The sequence below is a fragment of the Filicampus tigris genome, chromosome 14 (assembly GCF_054856515.1).
Source record: "Filicampus tigris isolate MCC_2025a chromosome 14, RoL_Ftig_1.0, whole genome shotgun sequence".
Taxonomy (NCBI): domain Eukaryota; kingdom Metazoa; phylum Chordata; class Actinopteri; order Syngnathiformes; family Syngnathidae; genus Filicampus; species Filicampus tigris.
The window spans coordinates 5,476,687-5,499,284 of NC_141230.1; the positions used below are offsets into that span (position 1 = coordinate 5,476,687).

At 40.5% G+C, this 22,598-nt stretch overlaps 1 protein-coding gene across 1 annotated transcript in view; it reads right to left on the reverse strand.

The window, feature by feature from the left end:
- maoa (monoamine oxidase a) overlaps positions 1–20,712 on the reverse strand; it is a 52,493-nt gene extending 31,781 nt beyond the window's left edge. Inside the window, exons 1-2 of the mRNA XM_086052241.1 lie at positions 20,588–20,712; positions 343–437 (exon numbers count right to left, since the gene is read on the reverse strand). Coding sequence (XP_085908367.1) covers positions 343–437; positions 20,588–20,642 — 150 coding nt within the window. The 5' untranslated portion in view covers positions 20,643–20,712. The remainder of the gene's footprint in view (positions 1–342; positions 438–20,587) is intronic.
- Between the last annotated feature and the right edge of the window lie 1,886 nt (positions 20,713–22,598).

A 22,598-nucleotide genomic window follows, 5' to 3' on the forward strand; every position in this document is an offset into this window, starting at 1 on the left:
TGGCGCCGGCCTTTTATTTATTCCAAGGGTGAGGACCAAAATGCATGGCGAGGCTGCATTCAGCCGTTTTGGTCCTCACCTTTGGAATAGCCTGCCAGAGGATGTCAGGTCTGCAGAGACTGTTGATATTTTTAAGAGGAAGCTCAAGACACACCTTTTTAGTTTGGCTTTCAACAACTTTTAAATAATTTATCTTTTCTTTTGATTGAAGATAATTCTATGTTTTGCTTTAAATGTTTTAAAGCACTTTGAGTTGCATTTTTATGTATGAAAAGTGCTATATAAATAAAATGTGATTGATTGATTGATTGATAATATCATCTCACCACTATCGGTTCTTACCCGTGCAGTGAACGTTCGGCCGCCAACTCTGTCGCGGGCTTCCAAGACCACAGGACTCAGTCCGCTCTCCAGCAACAGCTTGGCTGCACTCAACCCTGAAAAAGGGAAAAGACGACCTAATCAGCCACAACACTGTCTGCCTTTTGCTTAGTTTTCTGGTCAATCATTACCTCTGCTAATTGCAAAGGGTGAAGGAGGGGTTATCTGGATTTTGAACACAGATCCAGGAAGCAGAAATTTTATTAACCCCACCAAATGGTAAGGCAAGGTATTAAAGCGGAAGTCAACCCAAACATATTTTTTTCAAGAATATGTTGTATGCAAGCCCACTAGTTGAAACAAAGCATTCTGATAAATATTGCGTTTGTGGAATAAGAATTAATCCACTCGTTTGGCAAATGGCAAAAAAGGTCATTAGCTTACCCTAGTAAAAGTGAAAAAACTAAACAAAAACAAAGTATTTGCGTGTTTTGGGGTTCTGTTTAATTGTCAGCAGGCCACTTTCCAGTTCAGGGAGGATGATTTAAAGAGGAAATCAACCCAAACACATTTTTTTCAAGAATATGTTACCGAAAATGACATCACAACTACTCAGGGCTCAGGGAACAACCAATCACGGCTGACATGTTTTCTGAAGCTGAGCCGTGATTGGTTGTTACCTAAGCCCTGAGTAGTTGTGATGTCATTTTCAGTCGACAGAATAGACAAAATGGCCCCCTCCAGACATGGCTAAAAACGTGTGGATTTTGCTGCACTAGAACGTCCAGGGGTTTTACAACTTTTTTTGCAACAACTATTGAATGACAAATCTGGGTGATCTTCTGGCTACAAATAGATGACTTTAATTTGTAAATTGGCCATTCCCTGCCAAAATAGCAGGTGATATGGCGGGGTGACATCGTCAAATGTAAAGCATAAGTAGTCAAATGACCGCCTTCTGAGCGTTCTCATAGTACATAAACGCAATATTAATCAGAATTCCGTGTTTCAACTAGTGGGCCTGCTGGGAACTTAATCTTGAAAAAAAAATGGGTTTGGGGTGATTTCCCCCTTTAAATCATCCTCCAGGAACTAGAAAGTGGCCTGCTGACTAATAAACAGAACCCCATCCATCCATCCATTATCGATACCGCTTATCCTCACAAGGGTCGCGGGGCATGCTGGAGCCTATCCCAGCTGTCTTTGGGCAGTAGGCAGGGGACACCCTGAATTGGTTGCCAGCCAATCGCAGGGCATAAACAGAACCCCAAAACATGCAAGTACTTTTTCTTTTTTTTTTTCCACTTTTATTAGGGTAAGTCAATGACCTTTTTTTGCCATTTGACTCACAATGCAATTGTCTGCCTACTTTAGAATCAAACATGGTGTGGTCCAATTGTCTTATGTCAATCCAGGAAAATTAGGTGTTCTGCTAGCATCTTGTCAGACAAACACAAATGTGTTACCAAGGATTTTCCTGCAATGTGTTACCAAGGATTTTCCTGCATTCAAAGTTGCGTGGCATCCATCTCTAGCTAATTTGGAGCTGCCCCCAGCCAGAGTGATTGATATCGCTCAACACAGCGTAAAGCTCAAGCCTTGTTGATTGAGCCATTGATGTCAGTCTGCAGCAACTACATATTTTAACTGCTATTTCAGCGGTGCACCACTATGAATGCACTATATCAACACCAGTGCACTGGAAAAACCTGAAGCAAATACCTGGCGGATGGTACAAACAGGTAAATATTGGCTGTTTTCTTGCATCCAAGCAGTTGTGTTTGTTTTAAAAAAAAAAAGATGTTTCCTTCGTGTCAGAGCAACGTTTATGATTTTTAGCATTGCACATATGGCAGGCAAAATCAGTCACTACTTTAAAATAGACCTCGCGAGGAGGAAAGTCAAGAGTCCAAGTGAAACAGAGCAGAAAAATGAACATATCAGGCTGTTCAAATAATAATATGTAATAATTCATGTTGGTGACAACAACCGTTTCCAATTATGAGCATAACTATGACGATGTATTAAAGTCATCATGATGAGATTTAAAGTCGTCATGATAAATTTAAAGTCAATGCGACAAGATTAAAAGATGTCATGATGACGTCGTCATCGCAATAGTTGACGAGGGAATACTGAAGTTGGACATCCGTGGCAACATGAAGTCAACCGGTCACTTAGCTCGGTTGTGGATACACCCAAACATGAAGTCACAGGTCTACATATCACAGTGATGAATGAGTGGGAAAATGCACTCATGTTTCGGTAAATTTCAGTCATCATGATGACTATTAATCTCGTCATGACGACTTTGAATCTCGTCTTGTCTTTTTTTTTTCTTATCGGGTGACACTAATACGCCGTTGTAGATAACGCAGAGCCAAGGTGTACGTGATTAAAACATTATTTTTTATTCCTCTTTCCAGATCTCAAAAAACAGAGCCAGTGGCTTTGACAAGCAGTGGCTGAATCAATTTAGCTGCCTCGGCACACTGAGGAATGCATGCACTATTATTTATGCCAAAAGCACAACACAGCAGGCAATTGCTGCCTCCCTAGTGAGACAATCACAACCAACTACAGGCTGGACACATTAAGAAGACATTAGATGATGACCATTTACAAAGCAGCAGAAGAGAAGGAGAAGTATATCAAAAACAGTAGTACAAAAAAACACTCAAATAATAAAGTTACAAAAACTAAAATAATAGAGTTTAGATCAGGGGTCCCCAAACTTTGATGGCCTGGGACCAGAGTCTAGTTCTGTCGCTGGGACAGCATCGTTGTCCAGTGAAACCCGGGACACTGAGTCTGCCCGGGCAGTAGGAACACTGCGAGGGGTGTTATCAGCGCACACGGCCCTTGGGCCACTGACTCCCTCCGTCTGGGTACAGTCTGTTATCGTGCTAGGAGGCAGAGTGGCCCACTCCAGAGCATCACCGTCTTCCGCCCCCGAGTCTGGTCAGCGAGATAGAGCCTCTACATTGGTGTGGGATCTCCCAGTCATACGGGTCCAACTTCAAGGCCCAGCGACTATGACGCCTTGTGGTGTCGTTCTCTATGGCCAATGGTCGTAGCTCCACCAGTGGCCGATGATCTGTCACAATTGTGAATGGGAGAAGGCCCAGGTAGTGCCTAATATTGCGTACGGCCCATAATATCGCCCACAACACCCGGTCATACGTAGACCATTTCCGCCCTGCCTTCGTGAGTGCCTGACTCGTGTAGGAGACCCATGCTGCCCGCTCCATGTGTACAACCTGAGCGGCTGAGCAAAGACCAGCTGGCTTACAGTCTTCCCTCAGTGCAGAGAGTTATTAATCAAAAGACATACTGTAAAGATCATGCAGACATGCCACGGGAGCCCTTTCATCACCATCTCCATGACCCTGTGGAAGTTCGCCTTCACATTAGTAAGGCCCATGGGCATGGATTTGAACTGGTAGAGGTCCTGGCCTGTGGAGAACACTGTCTTCTCACGGTCCTCTGGCGCAACCTCCACCTGCAAGTAGCCGTCAAAAATAATCCAGGGTGCTGAACAAGGTGGCCCATGTGAGGGCGTCCAAGTGTGTCGTCCACTTGTGGCAGCAGATGAGAGTCCTTTATGGTTACAAAGTTGAGAACCCTGTAGTCAACACAGAACCTCCAGGTGATATTCTTTTTCTCACGAGCACCACAAGAGAGGACCATGGGCTACAGCTCTCCTCAATGATGCCGTTGGTCAACAGGCGTGGCACCTGTCTCCCCATCTCCATAATTTTTTCTGGAGACTTACGGTAGACCCGCTTCTTAATCGGGGGATGGTCGCTCGTGTCGATGCGATGTTGGATCAGGTTGATGTTCCCGGTCCCTTTTCGGCCGGTCTGGAACAGCTCCTTGTGCTTCTCCAACAAATCTTCCAGTTGTTGCTTCTGCTCAGCAGACAACATGCCGCCTGGGACATCCAGTAGTGCAGCAGCTACCTGTGGGAGCTCACGGCCTTCAATAGGGGTGGATAAATCGTCTTTTTCAACATGATGGACCACCCCTAGATGGTTCCCAGAGTGCAATTTCAGTTCCTCCTGGTCAGGTTGTGCACCCTTGCCACTGTGCATCCATTGTCCACTGGTTCCACCGTTCGTGCAATAACCAGTCCCAGGGTGTCCCGAAATTTCAACTCGACGGGGTCCAGATAGGACCTCATGGGAGGCAGAGTGCTGGGTGGGAGGCCCACTTTAATAGGAACCATAATTTCGCTGCAGGGTGGAACAGTTGTATCAAAGGACACAGAGATATTAGAACAGTCAGGTATGAATAAGAGGCATGTATAAGAGGAATATCCACATCACTGACATGGAACAGACAATGACCAACATTCATAACAGCATGAGTCTGTTGACATGAAATAAAAACCCAACAGAACCTTCTGTGTGGACCCCCGCACTACATGAACCACTGGCTACCAGGCTCTGCCCCCATCTGTAAAGGAAGAGTCATTGTACCTAAGGAGTCCAACAATTGTCCTTCCACTGTACGTGCAACAGTGTATCGTTTACTCAATACCTCATCACGAAGCCCTGGCAGGGACATTTTGAACTCCTCCGAGATCAGCAAAATGTTAGAACCAGAGTTAATCACAACAGTCACCTCAACACCCTCCACCAGTCCTTTCCCATAGGCGGTTGTCTTAGACTCACCTACTGCGCATGAGTCCACTACCCGTGCTGTCGTTTTCACCCTGCATTGCCGTAAATGACATCTGGGTCTTGTTGGCGTTAACGGAAATTTTGGACTCCATCTCCAATATGCGGATAAAAACTCCACACCGCGCCTTGACTTTTGATCCTCTGCAGAGTGCGGCTCCCGTGCGCCAACGCGACTAATCCCCTCACTCTCTCGGAGACCATCCCATCGCTGTCACTAATCTAATGCCCAAGTTTAGGGGTTTATAAGATCTCAATAACAATAATACGATCCTGGGACCGATTTGGGAGCGCCGTCCGTTTATTGCATTCGCCCAGAACACACACAGTACAGCACTGTTTTCTACGTCGCCTGTCTCTGATGTCACCACAACCTAGGCATAACAAACAGAGACCAGAGTACATGAACCACTCTTGAGCCTACAATATTAATCATTCAAAGATTAAATCACTCGCAGATTTATTCACTTAGCAGTGACTGTTCAACAATGCACATTGCACACATAGATGCACACATTTACATTCACACATATATTTTTAAATAAATGCAGGCCCCCAATCATTTTAGTGCTAATGGTCATTTTCATGTGAAAACATTTTCCATGACCAAATGATTATGATGAAAACAGATGATGAAAAACATCACCGACAATATAGCTGTGCTTCAACGAGCCGTGGCTGTATGTCAACACATATTAATTACTTTTATGACAGAAATGACACAGTGCAGTGTGATAGCGTTTGCTATTGATCCATCCATTTTCTGAACCACTTATCCTCACCAGGGCCGCAAGCGTGCAATAAAGTTGTCATTAGTTGTAGTCTGCGTATTATTGGACATCATAATCCGGTGATGAAACTTCACATTGTGCCGTGTTAGCCTGAAGTACAGTTGCACTGATGCGTGGGGATTTTGAGAGTCTAGCCAGGTTTCCGTGATTAACAAATGCAATAGTTCTGAACTTATAGATTTCCCGCTCATTGTTGCTCCAGATCACCCGTTTTGTGTGTTACAGATCTGACATCAGGAGATAGAGAGTGCCTCAGCAGCGGAGTTTGAGTGTTTAGCATTTAATTTAGCCTAGCTGCGTAGCCCATCTAGGCAGCTCCAATTTTGTTTACGTTGCCTGCGCCACCTACGGTGTTTGACAGACCCGATAACAATCCACGTAGGTCCTGCTATTGAAGTTAAAAGTCGCTCAAACTCATCCATTTGTACTTTAATCCAGTGTAGACAGTGTAGATTAAATCCACACGATTATAGTATCCAGCAGTGAAGGTCATATGGAAGGAAAATGCACAGGTCGTTCGACATCACACTTCGGCATCGAAGAGCTCTGGTGGCTGCCTGACCGCTTTCCCCGAGAATGAGCCACAACCAACGGGACAGTTGAGCACCATGGCAGCCTCAGATGCGGCTCTCAAGTTTCAATTGGAATAGAATGTCATTTTCTATTAGTGTATTAGTCTGGATCACGGTGCCAGACTGAAAAAAAATCATAATGTGTCTCTGGTATTGTTCAGGGGGCCGGGCGAAAGGTGAAGGTGGGCTGTATTCGGGCCGTAGTTTCGTACCCCTGGGTAAGATAAGGTAAGTTTAAGAAATAATTGTTGTTTTTTTAATGGGATGACATGATAATAGTCATATTTTTATTGGAACGCTTAATCCAAAATTAAGAGTTAAGAGTTAATAGTTGAATTTACAGAATACATGCACGTCATGGTGCATGCTCAGGATGGTACCACCTCTGCCTCAGTTTGAGCCAGGAAAAACTCTGGTTACTGTTCTTTTTTTTCCACTTTTGTTAAAGGATTTTTTTGCCATTTCTGGTAATGATATAACTCATCTTAAATCATCCTCTGTGAACTAGATAGTGGCCTGCTAGCATGTTGTTAGACAAACAAATGCCATCTTTTCTTTTTATTTTTTACTTTTGTTAAAGAAATGTTTTTGCTGTTGGTGTCTATCCAGAATAAAAAATGACACAAGTCCTATTGTCTAATGTCACCTGTTCTACGGATGAGGACAAATTAACACAAATATAGCACTCTAAAATTGTCCTCACTATTGTCAATGGTTCATTTCTTTTCTTTTCTTTTTTTGCTGTTGAACCAGGATTTGAAATGGTACAGCCCAATTGTCTTGTATCAACCCCCATCAACAAGGTGTTTCAATTTATGGACGGACAAATATAAGGTCAGTCCCTGTTGATATTTCAATCTTGAGTAGCTATATTGATCAATGCTAGTTAAAACTTGTCCTTTCCTTATGATCTTTTATGTGTCATTTTAGACTCTCGTTTCTACTTAGTAAGCTTCTCTAGTCTTGTCAGCCTCACCCTTTTCCCCTTGTGCCCAACCAATCAGCTCCTTTCCTGCACTTTTGTCCTTCCAGTCCTTTTTTTGTTTTGACCATTCATTTCAATCTCATTCGTTACTCTCATAACAATAGGATTAAAAGGAGCAGGATTAACTGACTCGTATTCCAACTTCAAATGTGTTGACCTTTAGTAACCGAAGTGATGAACGCATGAGAAACACACCACAAGTCAGACAGCAGGTGATCATGTGATGGGAGAAAAGGGGGCCGGTTTCGCACTATGGCAGCCTTTCTCACTCTGACCTCAGTCAGAAGGAACTCGGGGGTGGGAAAACAAATACGCACACACACTCAGAGTGTCTGGTTGGGTGGTAGTGGAGAATGCCAGATGAGGACTGAGGAGCCTATTAATAGTGATTTGTTTTGAGTGTATATCACCATCAGCGCTGTTACTGGTTCGTGTGAAGTAGGAATTGTGCTCCTAAAAACACAAAACTCACAAAGTCAAATGTGCGGGTAATATATAGTGGCTAGTCGTTAAGAATGCTTAGGGTTACAAAAGTCCATGGATTTTCACATTTGGAAACTTCAGCGGAGGTTAAACAGGAGTTTGTGGGAATAAACAAGTAATTTGCTAAATTAAAGTTTGGCTCTAGAAGACTTAAATATTGTTAAGCAAAATATATTTTGCATAATCCTGACTGAAACAACCACTTTTCATGCAAGTACATTTGAATATGAAGACCCTATTGCCTGAAAGAGTTTAAGCAGAGGCTTGAGAATCTTGAGGGTAGATGTTTTTTTTATTTGCATATTGAATGGAACTTATTCAATAACCTCAAAAGGCGCTGAGAAGAGAAAATGGAGAGATCGGAAGTTACCCGAAATGAGCAGTCACATTTCTAATAGTGTCACCACAGACATCTTCTCTTACCAAATTTTAGGAATACAGTTTTGTTGTTTTTTCATTTTATGGTTGTTAACTTCTTTATACGCTTTTTGACCAAACTGGAAGGTATACAAACTCACATTTAAAGCAATGAAACTCCAGCGTCACCATTTGTGTCATCACTAGCTATCGAAATTTAGCTAGAATGTTTTGTTGCTGATGTGGAAAAAAAAAGGCTGAATAAGACAAACACAACTCACGTTGGTCAGTTAAGTTTAGATTGATTCATTGGTATGTCTTTGATTAATGTGGTTAACTTGAAGAACTTCTTTTAACACTTGTGTGACAGTACAATCTTAAGTATTATGTTAAGTATATATGTAGTCGTTAATGACTGAATGTCTTATATTTTGTGTACATGAGCAGTGATCCATTCATTTTCTGCAGTGCAGTGCTTATATGGTGTAGCAGTTGCTCAGCACCTGAGCCGAGATTCAAACCCCCGACCTCAGAACTGTGAGTCAGATGTGCTAACCACGATGTGCGAACCTATTTCCATGATTTCCAGTAGGAAAATACTATGGTAGCCTTGATAGTTTTTCTTTTACAGTTTGGTCCTGGAAACTTGCATAAACAGTTTAATTTGAGACCATTAAGAATGCATTGTTACTGCATTTTGAGCCTTCTGTTCTTCAGTAGCCGGGTTTACATGGAGACTTTTTTATCATTCTGATTGAAATCAATCCGAATGAAGATCTATGGTCACCTGTTTGCATATGACGTGATAAATTCAGATCTGCTGTTTACATGCGCTACTATGTTAATCAGATCAACCGTGTTACAGCAGTGAGGAAAGAATGATTTAAAAATAAATCTTTGGTCTGAATTTCAATGTTTGACCGATTAACTCATTCACTGCCATTGACAAATTTACTTGTCTTTTCACAGTCCAGCCATTCAATCCCAAGAATTTATTTATATTTCTTTCAAATTTTTTCAAACGTTAGGGTAAAATAGGCTCTGAAAATGTCTGGCAGTGAATGAGTTAAGAGTCAAAATAAAAAAAAGTTGTTCTTGTTTACCTTTACAACTTTTGCCCAGCCTATGGCCTAAATTCATGTTCAGCCCTTCTGCTGCTTCCAAATCCCACAAAGCCACACTAAGTCTGGAAATATTTATACTACTTTAAAGATAGTTTGGGCTGCATTAAACCAACTAGTGGGCCATTCTTACACAAACGCACTCAGCCCGTCCAGGCTTTAGAGAACGCATTAAGCCGTGGGCACAGTGGACCTTGCAAATCCACGACGCTATTAAAGTGAAGCTATTACCTGTGCCGGGCTGGGAAAGGTCATTGTCTGCCTTTGGAAACAAAGAGCATCTGTACATCGCTTGTTTATGCCCGCAGCCATCAGGCGGCCAAAGAAAAAGTAGCCTCCTATTAGGATTTTCCTTTGATAAGAAAGCTTGTTTGATTTGATTCGAAAGCTCATATTATTCTTTTCTTCCATAAAAAAAAACAAAAAAAAAAACACTGAGAGCAACTAGGAAGCTGAGCTATCTTTGCCTCAAATGGCACATTACATGTGCACCAAAACAAAAAGACGGAAATGATAGTAATAGCTTTCATCTTTCGGTTTGGCTGGGTAGTTAGCACAAATCATGAAATCAATGCAAAGGCACAGAAACAAACGTGAACAAGCTTGCAATCTGCTTCGGTATCGAGCTGTGCCTGCAGCCTATTAGGAGGGAATTCAAATTTTCAGGCGCTTTCATCCTGGCACCCTTTTACATTTATTGTTGCAACTTTGGGTTTGTCTCAACGGGGGTCATCACAGCGAGTCACGCACATAATTTTTTGACACTATTTTTATACTGGATGACCTTTGTGACACAACCCTCCTATTTTATCCAGGCTTGGAGTGGCAGTGATTGTATACTGGGGCACTGGCCGGGACTGGGCAGCAACATATACAGTACAACACTAGGGCTGAATGATTTTGCAAAACAATCTAATTGCAACCCCCAAAAAAAGAAAATAAAAATCAAACATTGAGATTGCGATTTGAGATCGTTTTCCAATATATTTTTCAACAATTAATCTTTAGTGCAACAAACAATTTAAGATCTATTATGCATTATGGGATACTAAAGTAAAGGCAAATGAAGCATTCATTCATATGAAAGACAGTTTATCTATTACAATTACAGGTATAAACTTACTAGGTCCTTTGATGCGCAGTGAAGTGTTCACCATAAATTCACCATTATTCTGCCATAAGTACATACGTTACTGTAAAAGCAAAAGCTGCATAAAAAGTGCATAATGCAAACAAATCAGTAACTTTCACCACTTCTTATATATCACTTTGTTTCATGAAACGTGATACGGTTTGAAAATGTGGACTGTACTTCTCAATCACTCAACATCTCATGTAGACCAATAAACAATAATCCAGTGGCTCCACCACTTCCTACATGTTACTTCACTTCCAGAGGTGGGCATTCCATCAGACTGACGGACGCCCGTTTTGCTGACAATTGCATGACGGGACAACTTTTTAAAATAGACGGACTGACGAATGACGGAACTTGGTTTTCATCCGTCAATACTCGTCACACTCCGTCAGTGACGGTCCGTCTTGGACACCCGTTTTTCTGACATTTTTTTGGGGGGGAACCAACTGACGGACCAACGGAGTTCTGACAGACTGACAGATTAAGGGACTGACGATTACAATTCAGTTTGTCACGAAAAACGACCGACTGAAGAATGTTGGACAAGTACCATGGGCACTGGCGCATGACAAAGGATGGACCAGAAAAATGTAGTAAAATCTCTCAAAAGGACTGATACCAGAGCTTTAGCTGTGTGTGGAGGTGAGCCCGACTATATCTAGTCTGAACTTCTCAGCCTCGCACAGCAGCTCAGGCTGCTTCCCTGCCAGAGAGGGGACATTGCATGTCCCAAGAGCTAGTTTCTGTAGCCGGGAATCGGACCGCCAAGGTCCCTGCCTTTTTCTGCCGCTCACAGGGCACCCGACCTGTGGATCTGTCTGTCTGCACCACGATTATGGAAGTTTGAATACATAGAAGGCCGTGGGTCGTCCGTGGGTCGGCCTTCTTTTATGTATTCAAACTTCCATAATTCAGTGCCAGTAGCACTTACAGCGATTCTGAGGAGAATAATTCAAAGTGTTATCTTCAAAAAGAGACCAAAACTATGCCGATACTCCAAATGGTTCAAGAACAGCATCAAATTTACTTTGGTGCACCTTTCGTTCAGGTAAAACTGCCAGATGGAATGGCAAAGGGCTACCAAACACTGTATAGTACTATAATGTGTGTTCAATATTGCCCACTCGGCATCCATTGCAGCCTGATCATCCTGGAATGGGGATTCCCCCATCTGTGGTTCCTTCTCAAGGTTTCTCACTTTTCCGCAGATGGTTTTTTTTTAGTTTTTCCTTGCCCTCCTGGGGGTTAAGATCAGGGGATGTCGTGTATATGATCTGGTGCATATGTGAAGCCCTTTGAGACTTTCCTGTGATTAAGGGCTATATAAATACATTTGACTTTACTTGACATTAAAACACATTGATAAACTGAATAGAATACAGATAGCTACAGACATGTTTTGCTAGTCAAACTTGGCCTGTTCTGAGCAACCATCAAAGGATGGAAAAATGCTGAGGTGACTGTTGTTGGCCTCTGAAAGTAGCAGCATACAGCTAGGAAGTGAACAGAATAGACCATTAGGAATACATTAATCTAAATTCATGAAAAAATACTGTATTACAATTGAAGATTCAAATATAGGTCAGTGCTTCATATTGTGTTTAGGTTCAGCAGTGAAGGCCCTTGCTGGCCCTGACAACCCACCACTGAAATCATGACATGCAGAAACACAAAGACCAGTAGAACAATGTGGAATTTGATGACAAGATCAATAGAACAACAACTGTTTTCCATCATCATCCTTCAACAACTTGCAGTGGTAAAAAGTTGTCAGTCCAATATTCAAAAGTAAGCTGCTGACAGTTATTTGGCAAAGCAAATTCTTCAGGGGTACTGGGGAGTGTTGTCATTGCACACTGAATTAATACCAGGAAAAGTGATGGAATGTTGCATGGACATGTAGTGCAACAGAGTGCAGCCAAAGGTCTCCAAATGGAGGTAAAAACAAAAGAAAACATAACATTTCCATGAATGGACTCTGCTCTCTTATCTTACATACTATATTGTACACATTACTTTGTACACTCTAAAAACAATTGGGTTGTTTCATTAACCCAATTTTTGGATTGTTTGTGTTGGGTCAAAATTCTTTTTTTTTTTTAATAAATTCACCCAATTTTTGGTTCAAATTAACTATATATTGGGTTATATGCCATTAATGTTTTATACTCAAAAATCAACCTTACAGGCCCATACACAGGTGCCAGATGTACACTTGAATTAAGTATGACTGGCGGCCATGACAGCCACCGACATACTGTTCATGTGTACACACGCAGCATCGTGGTCAACGTGGACGAGACTTTAGACATTTGGATTTCTTCATTTATCACACTGTTTTGGTAAGTACTTCACACATTGTAATCTTTTGAAAACGAATTGCTTGTAACTGAGCGTGTGTGTTGGACAGGACGAGTGCTGGAATCGCAAAAAAAAAAGAAAAAAAAAAGGCATTAGTCTGCTGCCATTGTAGGATGTGATACTTCACAAGAACTGTGCGTTCTCCAAATAATGTTCCATATTAACTTTATGTGTTTACTGTAATCCACAGGAACATTTCTATGATTACCTTGCTTGGAGATTAAAAACTGTTGAGCGCAACTCTCCTTAAGAGGTCAATATCTCTCAACACACTTTTCAAGATGGACCCACAACTCATCACAGCCCGTGTGAAATTGTGAGGCAGTTGTCTGGTGATGACCGCAAGGAAGCAATGCTTGGTTTAAAGAACTGAAATATTTTACAAATGTATCTATCTCATGCACTGATTTGTATTTCCTGTCTGACAGCCAATCGGAGTGATTGCCACTGACACCACTTTGCAGACTGCCGTTGGTGTCTTATTCATTCAATTCATATAGCACCATGACACAAAATATATGACTTTGCCATATTTCTAAACACTACTTTTTCATTTAGATTTGTTCTCACTTCCACCATGAATGTGCTGAACTAAATTCTGGACACGTATGCATTCTATTTTATGAAACTATGACTGAGGACATAACAAACAATCACTGAGTAGGCTGAGATGAAATTTGGCTACCTCGTGACCATGTCACATGCATGAGGACTGATTAGTGGGCCGGACTAAAATCCGCTTCCGCCCTTGCTTAATCGAGCCCTTTTATTCAAACAAGTCACCCCTAAAAATGGGTGTCTGACCATTCTGGCCCCGGAAGGGTGTGCCCAGCTCTGACCAAATATATATATCATCAACTACTGTTATTGTTGCTGAAAATATGTCAATGTCAGGAGTGATGTACCTGAAGATAAATGCCCTTTTTTTTAAACTTTCACTTGTTGTTATTAATACATTTTTGGGGAAGGGGCAGTATTCTTAGCATTATAAATAAAATGAGAATATGAATTTTAACAGACTCTGAAAAATGTTTGCAACCTGACCTTTAATCGTTGAAAATAGCCTCCCTTGTCAACAATTAAATTTTTGGGGGGCAGCGAAACTGGCTCTTTCCCTCAGGCACGTAGTGTACCACACTGCAATGACGCCCCGGGAGTCTGCCTTCCAAGCAGGTTTGTTGTCAAACAGTGACAATAAAATGATGCGAACTTCGCACCTAAGTTAGAGGTCCCCAAATACAGAGGGTAAAAAAAACAACATTTGTGCTATTCACTCCCTATTTTTCACTTGGTTGTGTTTTGATCATTCCAACAACATTCCAGCTATGTTATTTGTTATTCATTTTAAGTGTCAATTATTTACTAAAATAGGTGTTTGGCTTATTCAACATGATCCTGGTCTTTGTTTGTTAGGGGGCCTCCAGTGACCTTCTTGGCTGGGCCCCGCAAGGGAAGTCGAGGAACACCCCTACTTTCACCCTCTTCCCACATTCACATTCCCTCTGACACTCCTTCTCCATTTCCTGCCCACATTCTTAGCTGCCCATATTTGATTTACCTCTGCTGACACAAAGCAGGAAGACAAAGTTCCCTCTACTTCCTCCTCTTTGCCCCTCCTTCTCACTATGATAAGCGGCTATCACAAGCCTTTAATGTTGCCTCGTAAAAGTCATTCCTCCCCCCAAGGGACCGCTGGCTATGGGTGGCAGTCTGCAGCAGCAAAAGGACAATTGCATTTCAAGTGCAAAGGGAAATGGTCATTGAGCGGACCATGACGGTTTTACACGTGGAAACAAATGATGTCATTTCAAGGGCCTAATGTGACACACAAGTGGGTTGACGCTAGCCTTATTGAATTAGCTTGTTTCACCACCATTTGTTGTGTGCACTTGACTAAAATTTGAAGTGACACTGACCTAAATGTCGCTGTCTGAATGACAAGACGAACGCTCAGTTGAAGCCGGCACAAAGAGGGCGTCGGCCGAGAGGAGCCGACAACACAAAGAAAGCATCTCCCATCGACCAGCCTGAAACCATTAATCATCTGCGAAAGTCTCTCCAAACACTGCGCTAAGAAAAATGAAGAAACCCAGCAGAGCAACTTGACTGCTTATTATGTAATGTGGATGGTGGAACGCCAATGTGCTTTCAAACTGTTTCCAATTGTCAAAATGAATCAACAAGTACTATAGAAGACGTTTCCACCATCTGTGGACTCTGAATGCCAATGCTGAAAACAACCCCTACAACAAAGCAATGTGCTTCGTTTCATCTGTGCTAAAGACTAGTTCGTGGGTAGGGCTGGGTATTGATTCAGCTTTCCAAAATCGATTCGATTCGATTCACAAGGGCCCGATTTGAGTCGATTCACTTCGATTTTCGATTCAGTTAAGGATTTCACGACGTAACAATTTTACTTTCATATGGAAGACATTCTCAGGAGAATCAATGCTACAAAATAGGAGAAACTTCTTGCTCTAACCTTGTTTATCAGTAAAAACTATGAATATTTACATTGAATTGAATCCAATGCAGTTACATTAATCATGTATGTTTTATTGAACGTGACCTGATCAAAACAATAATTATTTAAATCAATTCCCACCACAAGGTAGGCTGGCTGCGTAAATAAAGTGTCAAAAACACACTGTAAACTCATGACATAAAAGGATCTGTAGCACCCTTAGTGGTACTCAAAACCCAAAACTAATGAATGACACTTACACTGATCTAGGTTCAGAGAGATGGATACCGTTAATTATCATGTTATCAATTATATGTGTGTGTGCGTGCATGTCTATGTGTGTGTGTATACACTGTTCCGATTTTTCTGCGACTCCCAGGGTAGTTTTTTTGTGGTCTTATCTGTGTCAATGAGAAGAATAAATGAGTAAAGTTTGACATTCTCAGGCCAGATGCCATGGTAAAACCACAGTCCTGTTCCGTCCACTGTCTTTGTGCTGGGTTTTGGCTCATCACTGAACCACTCAAAGTTCAGAATCCAATATCAATTCTAATCCAAAGGAAAAAAAAACAATCTAGACCGTGCAGAAAATATATGATCAGTATCAATCTATTATGTTTGTCATATATCCTCAAATTAAATGTCTTCAATCGCTCAAAGTATCTTTCTATTTCTTAAAGTATCTATCATGTTGAGTATAACCATCACAGGCAATACAATATATAAGGCATTACAAAATGTTTCTGTAGTGCAGCATTTTACATTCTGTATTTTATTAACTGAAATGAATCATTTTCAATGAACCATGTGCATTTTTCAATTTTATATGACCAAAATAAATGAGCTAACATCAATAATAGCATTTTATCTGAACTACCTTCACGAGCATCCAACAAATTAATGTATTTGCTAGCATAGCGGTTATTTGCTAGCATAGCAGTTAGCCACTCGCGATTATCACTAGCATCTTGCAACATTTCGAGGACTTCAGGGATTGGTTTTGACCAAGTTCTCTACCAAGACATAGTTAAGTTAAAAAAGCTTATTATAAAACATTAGCATTGAGGCTTAGCCTCGTAACAAGCAGAGGCTTTGTTTACCGCAGCTCGACATGAGGGCTTATTCAATGGAAAACAGCTTCTTGTCAATATATGCGTACACTTCTTTGTCGTAACAAGCAAGCAGCTCATTAGATACTGATATGAGTGAGTTAATCACTGTTTCATACGATTTTCACGGGAAATTGCTTCTTTTGATCATGATGCTGACCGGTGTCTTCTTGACCAAGAATTAATTACATGCGCCACCCTGTGGAGGAATGAGGTTTTACCCATAAATAGCATACGGGTTTTCCAACCATACATTTTAAGTGGGTTACACATCGATTTAACGGGGAAGTCAACCAAACGTATTTTTTTCAAGAATATGTTCTATGCAAGCCCACTAATTGAAACAAGGCATTCTGATTAATATGGCGTTTGTGAAATAAGAGTTAATCCTCCCTGTTTTAGCCATGTCTGGAGGGGGGGGGGGGGTCATTTTGTCACTTCTGTCGACTGAAAATTACATCACAATTGCTCAGGGCTCAGGTAACGACCAATCACGGCTGACCTGTTTTCTGAAGCTGAGGCGTGATTGGTTGTTACCTTAGCCCTGAGCAGTTCTGATGTGATTTTCAGTCGACAGAAGTGACAAAATGGCCGCCCCCAGAGATGGCTAAAAAAGGCAGGATTAACTCTTACTCCACAAATGCCATATTAATCAGAATGCTGTGTTTCAACTAGTGGGCCTGCTGGGAACATATTCTTGAAAAAAATGTGTTTGGGTTGATTTTCGCTTTAAGGTTTTATGAATCGATATTGGGCTATAAAAAGGAAAATTGGTGGACCAATTAAAATATCGATAACGTCAATACCAGTTTGGTATTGATATTGATTAATAGCAGTCAATGTTGATCATCAAATACAGACGGATATTTATGTGATTCCAAGGCTTTCAAATTTGATTATTAGGTCATTTAAACATAATAATGTTTTAATTTCCCTAGTTCCTTTATTTAAATAATTTGTTGTAAGTGGTGTGGAGTGATAATTATGTCCATATCCACACATGACATTTTAGGTGGGAAAGATTTTGCTACTGTTTATTATAATTAAGTATTTTGTATTTGTAGTACTACAAATAAGGATATTTTACTCAGTTTTATACCAGTAAAACACATTTTTGCAGTATCGTCCATCATCACAAATAATCAGAGGTAGGCATTTTATTAAATCTAAAGGATCTAAAGGAAAAAAACAGTTAAAGATCATGGAAATTCATTCAGATTTTGCAATTTCAGGATTCATCACCGTAATTATTAAAAATAATTAGTACCAATTACTCAGTGTCTGATCACAAATCTTGCAAACCAATATCGAAAACAGGGCTTGAGGCGCGGGTGCATATACTGAAAAAAATAATTGAGTAAATTCAACCTTCATTTTTTTCAGTGTATTGACAGACAGCTCGCTTCATTACATGAGTTTCAAAGAGTAAAAAAACAAAATAATTGACCGGCTTGCAGTGGGGACAATGGAAGAGTGGATCAATAGTCTTCTGCTGCACCAAGTTGACACCCATTTCATAAATTGAGCAGACTGTTGTTTTGTCATCCTGTCATTCTGAAGAATTGTCTAGAGAATCAGTAAATAGCCTGCATGACTCCTATCCACTGAAAAAAATGATGGTTGAGTTTCTCAATTTTATTTCGTCAAGTGGTTGTACAAAATATAATCAGCTGTATCCAGACACATTTTTAAAGATGATGTATAATCTTCTTAAAAATCTCTCTGTGTTCAGATGATTTTATTTCGTACAACCACTTGACGATATAAAATCGAGTAAATGATGCACAACATTTTCCCCCAGTGTAGCACGGTGTATGCATTTCTCCAGTTGCAGTTCATCAAACCATACGGCACAAAATCTACCAATACACAAGCAAAAATTGCAACCTTTAGACTTTAACTATAATCTTCCAGTATTGATGATATAGTTCTGATACTGATACTGGTACTGGTATGGCGTATTTCCTCACATAATGGCTCCTACATTGAAAAAAATGGGATTTTGAAATGACTCAATTTTATTTCATCAGTTGGTTGCACAAAATAAAATCATCATCATCATTATATTTCGTGCAACCACTTGATGAAAAAAAAATTGAGTAAATTCAACATTCCATTTTATTCAGTGAACGCTAATACTGTCGACACCTTTTCACAGTTACACTGAAGAAAATGCTGTGCATGATTTACTCAATTTTATTTCTTCAAGTGGTTGCATGACACATAATTGGCTGAATCCAGATACCTTATTTAAGCAGACTATACTTCTACTTAAAATGTATCTGGATCCTGCTTATTTATTTTGTGCAACCACCTGATGAAATATAACTGAGTAAATTCAACCATCATTCTTTTCAGTGTAGTTGCTAGGCGCACCATCCACTTAAATAAATGCCTTGCTCAAATAAAGGCCTCCATTTTCCCATTAGCACAATAGGTGTACTGTCACTACATAGACACGGACATCAAAGGATAGACTTTCTTAGCCCATTTGAATTCTACTGTTAGCCAAAAACAGCAGCACCCACTGAGACACGCAAAAAAAACCTTTCAACTGAACAAGAGGTGAGTTGAGTTTCTTTATATTAAGGATGATGTTTTGTTTGTGGCATATTTAGAATAAATACCATGCCTGTAGACTCTGACCAGTGGTCGCTCCGCAATGTTGTGTGCATCCACGTTTATATTATGAGAAGCAACACTACCACCCTTAGTGCTAGCTACATTGTTTCAAAGCACAAACACCATCATCTGTAGTTGAGTAAATAAATTAAGAAGGTGGATTGATGGATTCATGTTCCTCATCATCTAATGGCGTGGCCTGCGTGTAGTTACATTTTAAATTGAAAACTTTCGTGAGTTTTAGAAATTGTATAGTGAAGTTCTACAACCATAATAATAATAATGATAATACAGTTATGACTACTGCTGCTGCTACTACTACGACTGCTACTACTAATACTACTACTACTAATAATAATGACAATGATAATAATATTGTTAAATTGAAATTTAAAACCATTGACAGCATCCAAAGAAAACTAGAGCATTATTTTATTATTACTAAAGCAGACTTTTTTTTTTTTTTTTTACTTGAAGAATGGGATGCAGCTGTGTGATCAGGCTGGTGATCGTCATGAGGAGGATGTGCCAGGCTGTCACAGCTGTGCACAGTTCTTCCATATGCCAATGATTGTTGTGAAGTGAATAAATGGCTCTAACTTCAATCATCCAACCCACAAGAGTCAATGGCAACAGCCAAATAAGACGTTCGGAATTAGGAGAGGAAATTTTGCACTTTTTTTTCTCATGGGCACAACCCATATACTCAGTTCTGCTGCACAAATGCATGTTCCTTACAAATGTGTCACCAGTGTAAGGGTAATAAACAGCCTTTCCAATTCCAATGGTAGCCTATAAGTTTCATTGCCAATAAGCATTGTTCCACTAAAGAAGCAATCTACAAAAATGTCCTTACCTTTTTTGCTGTTTATTGTTGTTACAATAAAATAAAAGTAACATAAAATAATGAATATAAATACAAAATAAAAGCAAAATACAATTACAAAGACACTAGAGTGAAATGATAATAATTAAAAATTACAAAATAAATACGGAACATAAGATAATATTTCAAAACATACTACTGTAAAACAACAACAACAGTAATTTAAATACAAAAACATTTTGATTGTTATTCATTTATCTAGCTTTTGACATGACCTCAAGTCACCACTTCTCACTTAGCTCACGCATGAATAACTTATGGTATTATTTGCACACCGCGGTTATTTTATTGAAAAAATGTTCTCCAGGGCAAGACAAACAAGTCTGTTTGATTAATAAACAAGCAACCCAACGGACAGCAGAGAGGCTACCACCCATCCACCCCTCTTCCTCCTGCTCTTATGTAATGCAAAGTCTGCTGTGCGTGAATGATTAGCTCTTACTCAACAGGAGCCGTTCTTCTGCTATTGCTACTACACATCATACACACATAATACGGCGTTATTACGGCGCATAAAATGACATCTACATGTGTTTGGGGGAGGTGCAGCAGTAGTATGCAGAGCAGACGGTGCAACAGTTGTCTCCTCCACACTCCCATCAGTCCTCGCTCAAGCCAAATTGCGAATTGTTGCTAAGGTAAACAATAGGTTTCTGAAACATCAGCAATAATTGTCAAAGTGACGCGTTCCTCACCAGATATTCCTCCGCCGACCACGATCACGTCGTAGGTGTTGCCGGGCGCCGTCATTCTGCTCGATGCTTTCGTCGTCCTGCCTGCTGCTGTCGCGTTGATGGCAGGGGCGCATCTGTATTATAAACAGACATGTGTGGGCGGGAGCTGGCCGGCGGGTGGGCGTGCAACCCCCCAAGAGACTCCTCCCACAGCACGTTTGGAAGTAAGCGCTGTATTAAGTCAACATTGGATTAACGTCATATATAATATTTCGGAACGTAATAGAGCTAAGATAATATTTAAATATTGGCTGAAGTATATTTTAAGATATGATCAACATTTGGAAAAAAGTTAAGTTAAATTAACTTAATACTTACTATTACTATTACAAACATCTTATTTTTCATTTTCGCCAAATCACTTGATATTGATAAATGATTTATTTGGATCAAAGTAATACAATTACTGTAGGTAAAGGTTGGATCAACTTTGTGTTTATATGTACTGTTTTTTAGTACATTTAATGAACGTTGGATCTAATAGTTAATATTAACTATATGGACGGAACAAAAATAAATAAATACCCGTTGGATGGAATTCGTATTCAATATGTGAGAGAAATGAAAAAAATAAATAAATAAATAAAGAATTAAAGGGGAAGTCAACCCTAACATTTTTTCAAGAATGTGTTGTATGTAGTCCCACTAGTTAAAACAAAGCATTCTGATGAATATTAAGTTTGTGGAATAAGGGTTAATCCTCCCATTTTCAGCCATCTCTGGGGGCGGCCATTTTGTCACTTCTGTAGACAGAAAATGACATCACAGTTGCTCAGGTAACGACCAATCACAGCTCACCTGTTTTCTAAATCTGAGCTATCATTGGTTGTTATCTGAGCCCTGAGCATATGTGATGTCATTTTCAGTCAACTGAAGCGACAAAATGGCCGCCCACAGAGATGGCTAACAACGGCTGGATTTTGCTGCTTAACTCATATTCAACAAACGCAATGTTAATCAGAATGCCGTGTTTCAACTAGTGGGTCTACATAGAACATGTTCTTAAAATAAATATGTTTGGGTTGACTTCTGATTTAAGTAATTATTGATTGGCAGAAAATTATCTTAAGAGTATTAATCAACTGAATATTTGGATCAAATTATGTTCATGTCAGAGCAATTCAAGATTTAAGACACAATATTTCTGACAAATTACCAGAGCTGGGCAGTCCGTCCCTGGGCCGGACCAGTCGGCCCGGCCGGATGCCCATTTTGGGGGCGGAGGGGTGGGGGGTGACAAATTAAAAAAAATGGCTGGACTAAGCATGGCCGGAAGTGGATTTTATCCGGCCCACTAATCGGCCCTCATGCGTGTGACGTGCTTGCGAGGCGGCCAAATTTCATCTCAGCCTACTCGGTGAAAGGCTTCTATTTAGGCTTCTTTCAAAACAACTTGTGTCCAGGAGTATATTCAAGCGAAGCGCAGCACTCAAGTATGACACTGGCACATCATGCACTTTCCTACTTCCGGAAATACGCCGTAGCAAAACTGCTGTGCTGGCATGCTTTTATTTTGAAGGTTAGGAAGTGTGAAGGAGGAATGTGTGCAAAATAAGTAACTTGTTGAATGCTTGCAGACTTGTCCAAACTAACCCCAGGGCTCGCAATGGAAGTAAGTACATGCAACTGGGTAAGTACGTGAGTAAGTGGCGCATTTGAAGCGTGTCCACAGCGGATTTGAATAGTAAGTTAGCCAACTAATTGTCTTTAAATAAACCTCTTCCGTTTGCATCTCTCCTGCGGGGGCATCATGCACGTTTTTTTGTTGGTTTATTTTTTTTTTCGGAACGGGGCGGGGGTCCAACAATGTTTATGAATATGGCCGGGGGTCACGGCCGGAAGGGTACCCAGGTCAAGGGTTGCGGCCAGACGGGCAAAAAACGGTCAAGTGCCCAGCTCTGCAAATTACTTAATATTTAACAATACTAATAATACTAACAATACTAATAATACTAATCATATGTGTCATTAT